General features: G+C 47.0%; 1 protein-coding gene across 5 annotated transcripts in view; it reads right to left on the bottom strand.

Annotated features, from left to right (window-relative positions):
* The window catches only part of bahcc1b (BAH domain and coiled-coil containing 1b), a 99074-nt gene that overhangs the window by 21083 nt on the left and 61925 nt on the right, over positions 1–16066 (bottom strand). For all 5 annotated transcript variants that reach the window (XM_086015682.1, XM_086015684.1, XM_086015685.1 and 2 more), the window contains 9 exons: positions 13754–13912; positions 9597–9707; positions 6816–8801; positions 6098–6209; positions 5376–5569; positions 4956–5096; positions 3883–4055; positions 2292–2652; positions 85–951 (listed from right to left, as the gene is read on the bottom strand). In XM_086015682.1, the coding sequence (XP_085871808.1) occupies positions 85–951; positions 2292–2652; positions 3883–4055; positions 4956–5096; positions 5376–5569; positions 6098–6209; positions 6816–8801; positions 9597–9707; positions 13754–13912 (4104 nt within the window). The remainder of the gene's footprint in view (positions 1–84; positions 952–2291; positions 2653–3882; positions 4056–4955; positions 5097–5375; positions 5570–6097; positions 6210–6815; positions 8802–9596; positions 9708–13753; positions 13913–16066) is intronic.

Below are 16066 nucleotides of genomic sequence, written 5' to 3'. Positions count from 1 at the left end.
ATGTAGAAACGAATGTACAGTATTCCTCGACTGTTTTTTTTTCACCAATCCCATCCCACATGAAGTCAAGCTGAACGTGGTCACCTTCGTCTTGGTTCTCTTTGCTCTCCAGACTCCTGTGCTGAATCTCCAGCTCGGCCAGTTCTCCCAGGATCTCCATACCGTGGTGGACCAGAGGACTCGGAGCCCTGACCGCAGGTACGGGTGCGCGCAAGGCGTCTCGGGTGGCGCACAAGGCGGCGGCAATGAGAAGCTCCAGGCTCCACATGTAGGCGCCTTGCTGCTGGGCCGCCGTGCTTGCAGGGGGAGGCGCAGGAGGAGAGCGGGAGACCCGCAGCTCTTCTGGACTCCTTTCAATCTGCTCCTCCTCTTCACCGATGACGTCCAATTCTTCGTGTCGATTAGCCTCCCCTTCCTCCTCTCTCCTCTCTTCTGCGGGCTCTCCCAGGACGGTGGAGTCTGTTGGTTCACGCTCCATTTTTTCTCCTCCAAGCTCCTCTTTTCCGCATTCCTTCTCAACCTCATCGTCTTTGGATATGTCGGCTTGCTTAAGGGCTTTGCTTGCGGCCGTGGCAGGGCTGGTTGGATCCGGGACAGAAGACGGGGAAGGGCAAGGCAGCGGGCCAGAAGTGGTCTTTTCATGCTCCGGAACAGAGCATCCATCCCCTTGACTTTCCTCCCCCTTTTCTTCTGTGGGTCCACTGTGGGATTCCACCACTTCACAGTCTCGCTCCTCCGCCTCCTCCTCCTCCTCCTCCTCCTCTTCTTCTTCCCTCCTGGTCTCATCTTTAGTGAGAGGCGGGATGCGGGGAAGAGGCTGGAGAGACTTTGAGTCAGGCTCCGCCGGCTGCGCTTCCTGCGAGGCTCGCTCAGCCAAGCGGGCTTCGGGCGGCGAGGGCCCGGCCTTGAAACCCACGGAGAGCGGAGGGAAGGCGTAAACAGGTGGCAAGTCTGGTGGAAAGAAGACAAAGGGGAATGGAACTTTTCTTACAAAAGAGGACAAACTAGCGCATTGAATATTTCCAAAGATATTGAACAATCTTTAGGGAGAACGGGGGGGGGGATTTGTATCATGCGTTCATTTTTCAGGTTTTGTTTTAAATGTATGGCCGTTCAGCTCTGGCAGACAGGATGAAGAATGTGATTAAAGTTGGCATAATACACTTGACAGCAGGGTGCAGATGGAACCGTGTGTGAATGTTACAGTATTGTATACTCGGTGTGTGAGCGGAGTGTGAGCAGGATATTGATGACACTCTGCCATTTCCCTGTGATTGCAGCACCGGCCCTGTCACCCATGCGCTCCTATTATTGATGGTATCCCTCCACCCCCTGACAATGCAGCCAGATGAATGCATATCCTTCCGCCTGTACTTCTCAAGGACCCCTGAAGGGTAAGGAGGGCGGGTCTCACACACACGCAAACGCACGCACTGAGGGCCCATATGCTTTCCCTGACCTTAATAGCTGGCCTGACCGCTGACCCTCTTTAGCTTGCATAAAAATTGCGCATATACACACACATACATTAAGGCCTGCGGAAGACAATGCGGTTACCCATGACTGTTATTTCTTAACTGTACCAAGATATGTGGTCCGTGTCAAATTTGAGGTTTGGTCAAAATGCATTTCCAAAGATATCAACGGATGATTTTGATGCATAAAAAAAAAATGTGACCGTAAGTCAATAGTTTTGTCTCAATAGCCACAGCGGTGCCAATAGTACCAGGATCCGGCCGATACCAGGCTTTCATGCGCTCTAAAAACAGGTTTAAATGGTGGTCGAAAATGGACCAATCCACTAATTGGGTCAATTTGACCCAGCTTCTTGCGTTGTTTTGTACAAAACGGCCCATTTTTTGGAGTTGCTTTACACAAAATTATCAATTTTTGGGGTTTTTACCAAAAATTAAGTACATTTTTTAACCCAACTATCAAACAGGGACTCAGCGCTGGCGTTTCTGCTTTAGAGTGATTTGTTGTCATGCTGTTAAAAAAAAAACCTGCAATGGCCCACAATTTTGGAACCCTCGTTTTATATACTTGGCTTTTTTTTTTTTTTTAACATTCAAATTTGTCTGGATTGTTAATAATATTCTTCTATGTGGTATGTCAAATTTAGAAGACATTTCACTTCACAGGGATTTCTCAGGGACATCTTGTTATTTTCCACTAATGCTAAATATTCACTTAGATCTACAGATAACCCCCCCCCCAACCGCTTTGCCTTCATTCATTCCCTCACCAAAGCTTTCAGCATTTATCAATTAATCATTAACATTCCCACTCACCAGGCTCTAGGGATTGTGGGTAATCCTGAGGTGGCTGCCCCTCACCCCGGTCGCTGGTCCTCTCCAGGCCTTTGGGTAAGAGCGAAGGCGCAGGGCTGAGTGCTGGCGAGCGAGGGGCCGCCGCAGCCGGGCTGGGGGCGGGGGTCAGAGGATTGGGCGGGTGCGTGCGCCTGGAGGGGGAATGGTAGCATGGAGACCGACGACTGCTGGGACACAGCCCCGGCGACGGGGCCGACGTCTTTGGAGGGGGAGGCGTGTGCGAGAAGGGTTTGGCCACGTGAGAGGACGTGGTGGAGGACGACGAGGTTCTCGATACCGAAGGGGAGTCTTCAAACGGAGCGGCGTGCTCGTCGTGTTTCCGCTGTGAACACAGGAGGGAAGAAAATGGAGATTGTAATCATCAAGAATGTCAGAGCGTTCTCATTTTGCCTTTGTTGCCAATGAGAAAGTCATTATCATAAATGCATTTTAGCAAATGCAGTTATTATGCAAATGCTGTTAAAAAAAAAAAAAAAAAAAGATCAGGGAAAGTGTGCTGGGGGTGAAAAAAAAAAGGCTACTACAATCTAGTGCTGAAAATGATCAAATTTGATTTTTGCTGCTAATATTTCTGCATGTCTTCTTCATCCATAATTTGTTTCAAATGTCCCTGTCCGTCCATCCATCCGTCCGTCCATCCATCCCCCCATTCATCCACAGGGGGCATAAAAAGTCTACACACCCCTGTTCAATTAACAGGTTTTTGTGACACCACAAAATGAGACGAGGATCAAATGTTTCTCCACTTTTCAAAACATTCATTTGACTTATAACCTGCACAACTCAAAAGATAAATCTTTTCAAGGGGGAAGTAAAAACATCTGTGATAATGCGGTTGCGCCTGCTCATAGCTGGGGATGTGGCTATGTTCACAATTAAATAATCACATTCATACAAGCTGAAGCTGCAGGAATTTCTGGCAAGTACTGGCTGTTTAAGTACTGTACATGTGAGAACAATCATCTTTTTCTTCTCATAATAATTCTAACAATAATCTATTATTAAACCCTACAAGAATATTGTAGTTCCCTTCACATTTGCATTTGGCATACAGGTTGTCCAAAGTTTTGGCACAGTCTACCTACATGTTGTGCGAAGTTGTCGGTCGATCAGCATGAGTGTGCGGGAATGCCGAAATTGTAATCCTGTATATCGCTTCTTATCTGACGTCACTTGCGATGGCTGTCAGAGCTCAATTTTGAATGTAAACAAACAACCGCAGTTCCCTAGCAGCCGTTGCCAAGTAACACGCACAAAAAAAGTAACAATTCAAATCTGTCTCATTCAGTCGTCTGTCTCACTTCACTTACTCGCCGGCTTTTGTCCTAATCCACGTCTCACAAATCACAAATACCTGGCATTCGAGCAGGGCTGTTTATAGAAAGCCATAAGCACTATAAAGTTGTTCTGTTATGTATAGTCTTGGGCTAGTAACTTGTACGTTCACTAGCTATGTTGCAACCACTTTCTTTGGAATTGGTTTCACCCCAGCGAGAAGAACAAGTTTGCGCTTGGGCCCAGCCCGACAACAAGTCAAAACAACATGCGGTACCTGTCCCAAGGAATGGCGCTGCAAATGCTCCATGGCCCGTTGCTGTTGCAGTGCGTAGAGCTCCTGTTGCCGCAGGAATGAGGAGCGCGAGTAGACGGGGTGATGCTGCAGGTGAGGAGGGGGCCCGCGGGCTCCGTAGACAGGAGGCCACAGACCCGATTGCTCTAGAACGTCTGCGGGACAGACGAGAGAGAGCGGCTCTTGAGATTGACTTTAAAGGCGGACGTCGTCGCTTTATGAAGAAGCGGGCCATATGTGCGGGCAGCAGCAGCATCAAAGACAAGTGTGTCACAAAGGTGCTCTTTGTGGACGGCCGGCCGAGGCCGTTTCCCCCGAAACCTCCGCAAACCACCCCTTCCCCAACTATTTGGAATCGGGCGTTTACTCTGAGCAGCTCCGCCGTGTCCTCACAACGCACACACATGCTCACACACATATGCCTCCTTGGCTGCTTTGTCACTGGGAACCTTTGTTCTGTGAGATTAGCCTGAGTGGGCTAATGTTTCCCAGGGGAAGGGTTCAGTGGATGCACTTCCCTTCTCCGCAGGAACTCCCACGGAGCGGAGCAAGGGAGGCGGGAGATAATTAAATTTCACAGCCTGTTTGCAAAGAAGCATTCAGACACACTCGCGCGCGCGCGCGCGCACACACACTCTTTCTTCTATAGCATGGCTAAGATGTAAAACAGCAACGTCTCATGTTGGCTCCAGACATGACGACACAACTTAGTTTAGACGCGTATACGCACACGCGCGCCCGCGCCAGAATCCTGTCGCGGGAGAGATGAACGTCGGTTGAAATGCTTTGCATAATGCCGGGCCCATGCCGCTGAGGGCAATGGAAATAGCTGCTCCTATTAACGAAGCCGTAAAACACGCTCCCACTGACAGAGGGACTTAGTTGAGCATTATATTATGATTAGCCAATGATACTAAAACTCTGGGAGAGAAATGGCAGCAGCTCCATTCGAGCAAATGGAGAGAAGGAGGGAGACGGGAGGTGGTGCTCGGACGGCAATGAGAGCTTCATACGTACTTGCGCGGGCGCGCGTGTGTGTGTGTGTTGGGATGTACCAAGGTGATGATGAGGCCCGGGCTCTGTAGGAAGGACCATCAGCGGGGAGCTGGGGTCTTGGGTGAGTGAGCCAAGCACAGGCTGCAGAGGGCTGGGTAAACCTGGGGGGAAACTGGCACTCATCCCGACATGGTTGAGACCTGCGACAAAAGGTGCAATAGTGCTCTCAGCATGCGTTCGTCCAAAACAGTTGCTCATAAAAGACGCTTCGAGACGATGAAAAGCAGTTGGATTCCGTGCGCTCACATCTTTTAAATCAGAATTCAAATCATTTATTTTTTGTTACGCCCACTAAGAGAGACATGAAACCAAAAACACGTTTTTTTTTTTTTTTTTTGTTAAATCCTGAGACTTCAAAGAGGCGCTTGCGAGCAGGCAAGCGCGTACATAAAAGCTTTGCTAACTTTCGTCAGACTCACTATATGAATGTCCCATCCAGAGGGAGGGGCTTCCTGTTCTCTGCATCCAGTGGTGGTGAGCCGGGTGAGCGTGAGCGGTGGGGTCCGCCCCCAACTGGCTGGCGCCTCCGGGCACCAGGAGGTGAGAGGTCAGGTCGCCGTGGCAACTACTTGAAGGGTGGATCCTGGCAAACTCCATGCGCTCCTTGCTGTCCCTTTCCAAACAGTGGGCAGAAACAACTTTTGTCAATTATCCTCATTCGTCTCGCTTCGTGCCGTCACAATCGCCGTTATGATCATTGTCATCCCAGTGATGTTCATTACCACGACAACCATTCCATTCATCAAGGATGAGTGACAGCGACAGCGGCTGCCTGCCGTCATCTTAGACATTTGGTCTATGAATTCTACTTACATTTTTTTTTTTTTAAACCCATGACAGAGCTACCTAATAGAAGTGTGATACTTCAGAAGCATTTGTATTAGCCTCCATAACATTAAGGCATCACATTTATCTTAAGAAAAAAAGGCAGGCTAGGAGATCGTGTTTGCATGTGCTGGGGTGGTACAGAAAGACTACATCAAAGGCTGAGTGGAGTAAATGGAGTGAGTGAGGGGGCGTAAAGAGATGGGGAGACTCAGACCAAGACACACGGACAAAGAAGAAAAGGACTGCAAGGAGAGGAAACAGATGCTAGAATGTGTATGTCGAGAAGTGTTCATTGATGCTTTGGTTTAAGTACCTAATCATCAATTCTCTGTCCCTGTCCAGGTGATGGAGACCGATCTGATCCTCTGCCATCCTCTTCCTCTCCTCTGCCTCACGGCCAAGTGGATACATAGGTCGGGACACTCCTAGAACACAAGTGTAGCTCAATGCTTACAACGGGTTCCACGGACAAATGAACAAGAACATTCAAACACTATGCTTTCTTGTTTTTTTCTTCCTTTGAGTGGAAATGGTCGCGCTTGTGCCATTTTGATGCTAACAGCCTCGCAGGAGTGTGTGTTTGTGTGGCATGCATTTGTTTGCTTGGCCAGAGTGATTTCCGCACTACAATGGGCATGGAAAGTACATGAAATGTGCCTTTCCTGAAACAAAGCTCATCTTGAAAACCCTTGGGAACTGAACTGAACTACAACGCTTTGTAAAACTGTGACTTCAGAGATACTTCAATTTTTAGAAGGTCTGTGAATGCAATAAAATGACGGCATTCATCTCATCTATCTATAGTGCAAAATTACATGTCGAAATAGAAGCCGTTCTCGGTTTTGATTCTGGTGCGCTTGGGAAAATTGTCTGCCGTGTTATAATTGGCTGGCCTGTCGAGTCCCCAATTAACATCAAACGGACCGCGAAATGGAGGATACACCAACAGCTCATACTTCTTGTAACATAGCCCAAAGCCCCAAAATAGCATTAATTGACTCGCAATGCAACCAAGATAGACCACGTCTGACCTTTCATGCTGGGTAGCACTCTGCCCTGTCTGCTGTGTCCAGGGGTGTTGTCTGGAGAACGATGGGGGGGCCTGGCCACCGCTACTGCAATACCCACCGGAGGCTGCCTTACCTCCCCCTCTCCTGCCTCCCCAGCCTCCCTCCCGCTTTTGTCGCCCTTCTCTCCCTCGTTAGAGGAGCCTCTGCGAGGAGGGAGCGAGTGTTTGGGTGGGTCTTGTAAGGAGCTGCTTTTGCCTCCGCCTCTTTCCCCCTTCTCTGATCTCTCCCCACCCTGTTTGAGGCAGCCCAAGCCTCCAAAGGGGCTCCGTTGGGGCAGCAGCAAAGGCTGCTGGGAGCTGTAGTTCATTAAGTTCTTCATGGCATTGCCCTCTCCTCCTGTGTTCTGCGGCGAGGGATGGGATAGAGGAGTGGACTGGTTGTTGTCTTTGTTAGAGGCTGCGGTACCGAGTCCCCTGATTTCACTATTGCTAGCAGACGCATGACGGGAGTCCTTCCTCTGGTCTTCGTGCGGTCCTCTTCGAGCACCCCAAGATGTCACCTGGCCATCTCTTCCCTTTTCCTCTGTACCATGGCTGCTGTGTTGCTGGTGTCGTATCCGAGCAACCTTTTGTCCCTCCCTCTGAACCGCCGACCCCACCCTTCCATCGGACCGAGATCCCGATTGAGAGCAGTCCCTGAAAGGCGGAGAGCCATTCCTGGACGCGGACCACCGTCCGGCCCCGAGGTACGTCCCCTGGGCATCTGGTGGAAGTGAGGGCCGGTAAACATCCTCCACAACCTCCACGTCTCTGAGGGACGAGGCCGTTTCCAGGCCGCAGGATCGCAGCTCAGGCTGAGAGCTCGCACCGGGATTGTGTTTTTGGAAGTGCTGTGTTTGTTGGCTCCAGTCGGGCGGTTTGTCAGCCTTGCCGTATCCCAGCTGCTGCAATTGTGTTTGGGATTTGTCTTTCTTCTGGCAACTGCTAAGGCGACCGAGGTGATGAGAGGGACTTTCGTGAGAGCCGTCTCCATTCTTGTCCTCTCCCTTTTTGCCACTAGTTCCTGCTCCACGACACTCGGGGGTTGCCAGATCCCCCAGCGGTGCCGCAGAAGGGACAAACGTCGCGCCGATGACTTTTGCCTCCCTGCTAGACCCTGCAGGAAGTGGATCTTTGGAGGGTACGATGGTAATAGGCGCCGGGGGGCAATAAAACTCCGGGTGCGGATGGTGATGCGGGTGAAGCCAGCTTCCCACCACCGCTGAGCCCATGTGCAAGGTATGAGTTGGGGGTGGCGGAGGTGGAGGAGGAGGCATGGAGTAAGAGGCCACAGAGTGCGGAGGTGCCAAGATGGCTGCCGCTGCAGCCGCGCCTCTTCTTATACATTCCGAGGAAGCGCTTGAAGAGTCACTGATCCTCATATCCCCGTTTATGGGTTCTTTATAGCAACGCCTACTGCCTCCAGAAGTTCTACCTACTGCGCCCCCACTGCAGCTGCTTAATGTGCTCCCCTTTTCACTGGAGACAGTCTCCGCACTAGAAACACCGGAAAGTTTACAGGCACTCGTATGTTTCCCTCCCTGGCCGTCGCCGTCTCTGTGCTCCTTGTGACGCTCCAGAAGGTGTCTGGAATCTTCCTCCCTGCTTTGGGGAGTGAGGTGAAGCAAGGGAGCATGGGAGGGGTGCGGGTAGGCTTTATGATGGAAGCTTGACGGAGGGGCAGCAGTTGTTTGATGATGATGATGATGATGATGATGATGAAGTTGATGTTTGTCTTTATTTTCCTGGTGGCGTTCTTTACTGCCGGATCTTTCTTTCTCCTTTGATAAGGACGCGACGACTTTCTCGCCCGTGTCCCTGGCGCTCTTGCCACCTCCTCCCGCGCTGTCCGTCTCTCGGCTGCAGGAGCCGAGCGGCAGGCCAGAAGCGGTTCTGGCGAGTGGGGGGAGGCTGTGATTGGTGGAGAGCAGAGGGGGCTGGGTTGGAAGGCCTCTCAGGTAGAAGTGATCTGGGAGAAGAGGGAAAAATAGGAATCGTTAGTCAATTGGAAGGCAAGGCAGGGCAACTTTAATTGTAGCGCGTTTCATACACAAGGCAACTCAATGTGCTTCACACAAGCAAAGACAACATATTTTACATTGACAACATTTCAACACATTAAAAGCAAACTTTAAAAACAGCTGCAGGTAAAGAGATAAAAGTAGGTTTCTAAAATGGCAAAAGGACCGGATTGTGAAATTGATTTAAAAATGCTGAAAGTTATGGGAAAAAACGTTTTCAACCTGCATTTGAAAGCATTTACACTCTTGATTTGACTTTATTTGGAAGCTTATTTGATTCGCGTGCAGCATAACAGCCAAATGCTGCTTCACCATGTTGGCTTTTGAACTCTGGGTTCAACCAATTGATCCAAGTCTGCAGACCTCAGAGCCCTACTAGTTTTTTATTCAATCAATATTTCTTTAATGTATTCATTTTTTCTAAGAAACTTTTTTTTTTTTTTTTCAGTCATGGCAATTATAAATAGCATGAATGATTTGCGGATTATCACTATTCATATTCAATAGTGGAGGGCCGCAGTACTGCAGTGCGTACAGCACTGTAACTACACTTAATAAAACCAGTTTGTTTTTTTACATTCTCTCTCATGTCATTTTAATACAACACAGTGCTATTTTTCGTCATTTCAACAAAAAATTGCAGTAGTCTTTGCGGGGACGGAGGGGATTAATGGCATTTCAATTCATGTCATCATGAATCAATCAATCAAGTGAGTAAGCCTGCAGTGGTGTGCAAAACGTACCTTTTTGAGTTTCATAGAAGCGGTGCTGTCCATATAGACTGTTGTTATGGTGATCCAAGGGACTCATGGGAAGAAAAGGGGAGGCAAGACTTCCTGAATAGCTGGGGTACCCTGTCAGAAGGAGGGGAGAGCATTGACATTCAGCAGCTCTCTAAACATACAATTTATTTCTTCAATCTATCATGAAATTGCCGCTTTGTAAAACAGCAAAAAAAAAAAAAAACATGGTTACATTCACTTTTGCACTAACATGCCACATGACTTGACATTATTTACAGTGGACAAAGTGGTGACAAAAACCACAGCAGGCAGTTACTGCCAGACGTTTGCAGCATTTAACCCGATGGAATTTGCTTTCCTCCAAAACACATTTCTTCACCCCAAACCAAGACAAATAGTATGAACCCTCACAGTGAGCGCACGCACACACACGCACGCACACACACAAGGCTCCCAGGAGGTCTCTGGGAGGTAAATGCTCGTTCCACTCTCTTCCCTGTCTTCAAGGACGTTGAACTGCATTGTGGAATTGCGGAGGTCTTGGTAGTGCTGCTGAATTGGGTTGGGAGCGCTCTGGCGGCGTCGCGCGTGAAAAGCAAACTGCCAAAATGCCAGCGACGCAACCTACGCAAGGTGCGACCGTTTCCATGCGAGGGGACCAAATTGCGTTTGTCTGCGCGCTCTGTTCTTCAGCAGCTGGTTTCATGCCCCACAGAGTGTCCTTGCTGGCCCGTTAATTGGCAGCCGTTAAAAGTTTAATGGTGGTGGCCAAAGTAAACAGCACTCCATAAAAACTCATCCTACGCATTCCACAGTCGCACTGCAAAACCGCCGACACCCCCTTTTCTGCTCCGGCATGTGTGTCTGCGTTTGGTGGGGCGGCGGGGGCCATTGCGGAGGGCTCGGTACTTGTTCATGTGGCCATGTAAATGCACCAACGCGCACGCTACACTGTGCTTGTGTGTGTGTGCATGCGTGATTACTCTGAATGGTTAACAACCAGTGAATCTAAATGGCGACAATTAGCCAAAAGGCTCTATCAGCCATCTAAAGCCAATCCCCCGAGTAATGACAAGTGATAAAATTCAGGAGGGTGGGAAGAAGAGAGGAACAAAGACCGTTGAGGGGGGAAAAAAAAAAAAAAAGAAGCAAAGTGGGGGACCAAAAGGACGAAGGGTTAGAGATTGAATAAATGACAAAGCGGGAGCGCGAGTAAAAGAGACACCAAAAGAAGAGGGCCTGTCAATATGAAAAGCCCGTAATGCGATGTTGCTGCCGCGAGCCGTTCAGGGAGGCAAATGTGTGTGCGTTGTTTGGGGTGGAAGATGAAGGGAGGAGTGAAAGGGAAGTGGGGAGCTTTGAGATGGAAGAGATGAGAGGGCGGCGGCAAAGAAAGTAAGGAGGGGAGCCATGAAACAAGGACAGGTGTGTGTGCGTGTGTGTGTGGAAATATGTCATACAACTGTGGCTTTTTTGTGTGTGAGCGTGTGGGGGTGTGTGTGTGTGTGTGTATCGGCCAGGTCTCTCCTCTTTGTGCTGGCTCCACACTCCACTCTCTGGACAGCGGCCAGCTGGCAGCGCGCCTGGTGGAGCTCCCTGGCTTGAATTCTTAAAAACAATCATTTGTAGTGTGGCGGCGTGCTCGTGAATGCGCGCACACACACGTGTTGGGAACATCAAAAGCTGAGCCACTGCAGACACAAAATCTGTCTGATAGGCGGACGCGCACACACACACACACACATGCGCGCTCTCCATTGACTGCCGCTGCTCTCTGCTCCTTTGCCATCCCGCCGCCTCTTCTTTCTATGAAGCTGATTTATAAGACAGCCACTCCAGGAGACTTTAGTGCTCATTTCCAGGGCTTAAATGTTGCTATTTATTGCCAGATGAGCTACAAATGAGCCGGTTGTCTCGTTTCAGACCTGGAACGCGGAATCACATTTCTGTGGTCCAACAGTTTTATCCAAATTTGTCCAAATGTTCAAACCATACCCTTCTGAGAAGCGTCGACGTGCATATGGCGATGTGGCTTCCCTCCTCCCTCTGAAAGAGTCACACATTGCTTTCCGTTTTTCTGTCATTAGCCATTCAGTTGAAAATAAATGAATTAGTCGGGGTTTACTGTAAAAACCGGGTCCAAAAGGGACCAAGCCAATGCTGGGTTATTTATACCAACAACAATGGGTTGAGGATTTGACCCAGCATTTTGGGTCAAAGTTTTGACCCAAAATTGGGTCAAAACTACCCATACTGAAGAATATATTAAATTCTGATAAAACAAATGGTTTAATTCTTTACTTTCATGAATTCAAGTTATTTTGCTATGTTTTTATAAAGTACAACATTATAGAGTAGTTTCTTTCTTTTATCAAAACAAAACAAAATACTGCTACTTCTTTTTTGGGGGAAGACTGCGCTTAATCGTCCAGGTGAGAGCGTTTTCAGTTACGAGCACGGTCACGGAATGAATGAACCTCGTATCTCGAGATTGCAGGTTCTGTATATTAAAAACAACCACAAAGTTTCCAATACGGAGTAGCCAGTGAAAGTCAATATCGACCCCACAGCTCATTTTGAGCACCATCGGTTATCAAATTGATTTCATGCATCAATACTATATTGGTTATTAAGAACACCAACTGATAGATAGCTGAATAGGTTCTATTTGAAACCAAGGCAACAGGAGCTGCCATGTCGAGGGTTCTTTTCCCTTTTTATTATTCACTTTCACACATTTTGGGTGCACTTGAAGTGGAATTTAAAAAAAAAAAAAAAAGATCAGTCAGGCATTATACAGCCGTTTGTGCACAACACACAAACTGAACACACACACTGAAATGTACAGATAACGATGTCAAACTCAATGTTTGACCACGAACGGTTAACTGTCAAAAGACGACACTGTGTGTGTAGATCATTCTGATCAGGAAGGGGGCCGTTGGAGGTCGGTTAGCCCACAGGGCAGGGGGGCCCTGGAGGTGGGGCCTCTGGACAGGGGTGGGGGGGCTGCCCCGAAAGAGGATGCTGGGAGTAGGGTTAAAGTTTCAGTGTGTGAGGTTTTCTAAAAAAAAAAAAATACACATATATATATATATATATATATAAATACACACATTATATATATATACATATATACATACATATATATACATACATATATATATACACACATATGCATATGTACATATACACATATATACATATGTACATATACACATATATACATATACACATATATACATATACCCATATACATATACTAGTATGAAAGTTGTTCTACTAGTGTGCTGAACTTTCTTGCTTATGAGGTTAAAGAGCATACTAGAACATGGACCTGAAGCTGGATATCGAATAATTGCTCAAACGGCTTTCCACACATCACTAGTACACCATAAACACCCCCCAAAAAATTGTGTTGTTAAATTAATACAACTCCAACTATATTAAGCAATACTGACCATAATTATCTTTTATTTATGACACATCTCTCAAATTGGATGGTTTGCGAAGAAGGCGTTGCGGACCAGCGAGGGCACACCTGTCTTTGGGAATGAAAATTAAGCCTACCATAAAGTATATCATTATGTTTTAGGGTCAAGTCTCGGTTTGCGGTTAAATGCCGTCCTCAGGAAATGAATGTAAGTCAATGTAATTTCCTCTGTAGCGATGGAAATTGTATACGTGTGTGCGTAACGAGGGTGTACGACCTCATAAAACCTTCAAAGTGGGTCAGGGGGCGAAGGATGATGGGTGAAAGGAAGTCAATGCAAAAAAAAAAAAAGGGTGGGGGGTGGGGAGGGGGTGTATATGTTGAAAAGAGTGATATTTACTTATGACATTGACTTTTTGAGTGTGCATGTTCAAGAAGATATTAGAAGACATTTTTTGGGGTCAGGGTACTGAAACTCCGCCAAAACCAGCGCGAAACACAAAGCCACATGCTTCGAGTGCCAGATGACTTCAGCATGTGTGTGTGCGTGCGTGTGTGTTGTAAGTAGCGTCATCTGAGGCATCACAGTGTGTTTGGCCTCACTGTTGGTTAAACCACTTAATGGCTTCATCGCCATCTAATCCCAAAACCAAAAACCTTGGATTAACCAGGGACCAAATGCTACACACGTGCGGTTGCGCGCACGCGCGTGTGTGCGTCTTACCTTCATGTGAATGAGGGAACCAGATAGGGGAGGCGTTCGAATGGGGTCCGGTCCGGTACGAGGGAGAGGATGGGGAGGAAACGGGTCCCGAGGGGTGCGGCGGGTGGGAGGCCGGCGACCCCAAACTGCTGGACAGGAAGGAACCCATAAAGGAAGCACCTGAAAGACAGAGGAAAAAAAGGTTAGAGGTGACATTTCTGAACAGTTCTGATTAAATTTGGCTCTGGAGAAGAATGAAAGCATGTTTAATTAGGACAACAGATGTGCATACAAACTTCCTCTAAAGCCTAAAGAATGACAGAATGCGTCATTGTAAACGTTACGCTTCATCCTGGAAATAGAAGTACATGGCATTTATTCTTTGTGAAAAATAAAATCAAGTACAGCATAATGGTTTGGTAGTAAAGTATTGTTATATTCATAACAGTAGCGCTGGTGAAAAATGAAATTATATGACCCGCCCTTGAGAAACTCATCTGTTCAAGGTAGACTTGTACCGCAGATGTCCCAAATTACATCTTTTTCTTTTTTTACCTACACATCAAATTTTCCCCTTATTAACTCAAAGTGAATATTAAAGTACCAATGCATAATTAATCAAGATAAGTAATAGTTTCAACATCATCGTATGTGGGTACATGAGTTTGAAATTAAGATCATGTCACTTTCGTTACCATGGCAACTCTGGAGCACTTACTTTTGGACTCTGTATTATTGGTGGAGGGGCAACACAATTATTCTCTACTCTTAGTTTAAAGGGGGGGGGGGTTTGCAATATAAAAAAATAAATAAATAAAAAACACTTTTTGTCAGATTAGTTAAAACAACCAGCATGACTTGACAAACGAGGAGGTCAACTGTAATACTGTCAACTGATGTAATATGACAAAAAGTGTTCACTTTGGAACTCTTTAAAAGTTGAAATTCAAACTTCACACACCTTGCGCTCAGGTGAAGTGAAAACAAATTAAATTTAAAGTCATTATCTTAACGTATGTGCAAATCATTTCATATCAGTGGCGCGCAAAATGGGGGGGCCGATGGGGCGGCGGCCCCGTGCAGCCGCTTAAATGTGGGCGTCCACAGCCTACCCGCCGTCGATGAAAAAAGAAAATGGGTAGCAAAATGTCTAGGCAATATAAAAGACGCATGTCAACCACAAAAACATTCCAACCGCAGCCCATCCCACACCCCACAGAAAAAGATTTATTTTTAGGGGGGGGGGGGGGGGGGCATCATAATAATGATCATAATCATTCCATTGGACTGGAATCACTTAGAATCTCAGCATAATGATATTTTTCACCACATTTCTCCGCCACTGCTGGTTAAACATGCTGAGTGCTTGACAAGTCTTTCCAACAGAAATCACACAGGGACTCAGCGGTACAGTTCCACCGCGCGCACACACGACTAGCGCCAGCGGAACAGTCGGAGCGGCGAGCGAACGGGCTCTGTTTAGTTTGGCTCGTTTGAATGTATCCGCACTTATCAGCGCGCTCTCATTTGGTGGAACAACCTGAACAGTTGTCGGGGAAGGAAGAAACAAATCCACAGGGAGTCAGGTAATTAGTCGCTGGATGGGGAGACGGAGCAAGTGCGGTGGGCTGGGTCGTTACCCATAAACACTGCCTCGCCGAGACAATTACGACAATATTCCGAGCACGCACACGCGCGCGTGCGCCTGCGTGTGCGGTGCCTCCAACGCACCCTCACCACCACACACTGCACCCAGGCAGCTCTGTCTTTTTCTTTGTCCTGATACAGTAAATCAGTCTAGATTCCAATAATTGTTTAATTCAAAAATACATACATATAATGAATAAAAATAACTTCGTTTTTGGTCCTAATTAACAATTAAGATATTAATTACAGGCAAAATATTTGACTGTTTTACAATACTTTGTATTTGTTTAACTTTACAACAGGGAGAAAAATCGCATATTTCGTTTTTTTGGGGGCGGTATTTAAATGTCATTATTTTTGTCTTATGTTGTGATGTGTTCATGTGTAAAAAAAAAAAAAATAAAATACAAAATAAGGAAAAAAAAAAAATCTCAAAAGAATCAGCCAATTGTTGGTAATTTTAAAGAGCCAGTTAACAGCCAGCCACTAACTTGAGTGCACAAGAGCATTCCCTGGCTCCCATGTCACTCACCAGGACACACACACACACTCAAACAAACTCGCGTGTGTTTAAAAATGCAAAACTCAGTTTTCATCTGATTATTTGATTAATTGATGGGATAATTTATAGCATAATGGGTTCTAAACATATTCACTAGCTGCAGCCCTAGTTACTATACTGCCATG

Source organism: Filicampus tigris, chromosome 19 (genome assembly GCF_054856515.1).
Source record: "Filicampus tigris isolate MCC_2025a chromosome 19, RoL_Ftig_1.0, whole genome shotgun sequence".
NCBI lineage: Eukaryota > Metazoa > Chordata > Actinopteri > Syngnathiformes > Syngnathidae > Filicampus > Filicampus tigris.
Note: the sequence above shows the minus strand (reverse complement) of the source record. Positions and strands in the feature narration are given on the sequence as shown.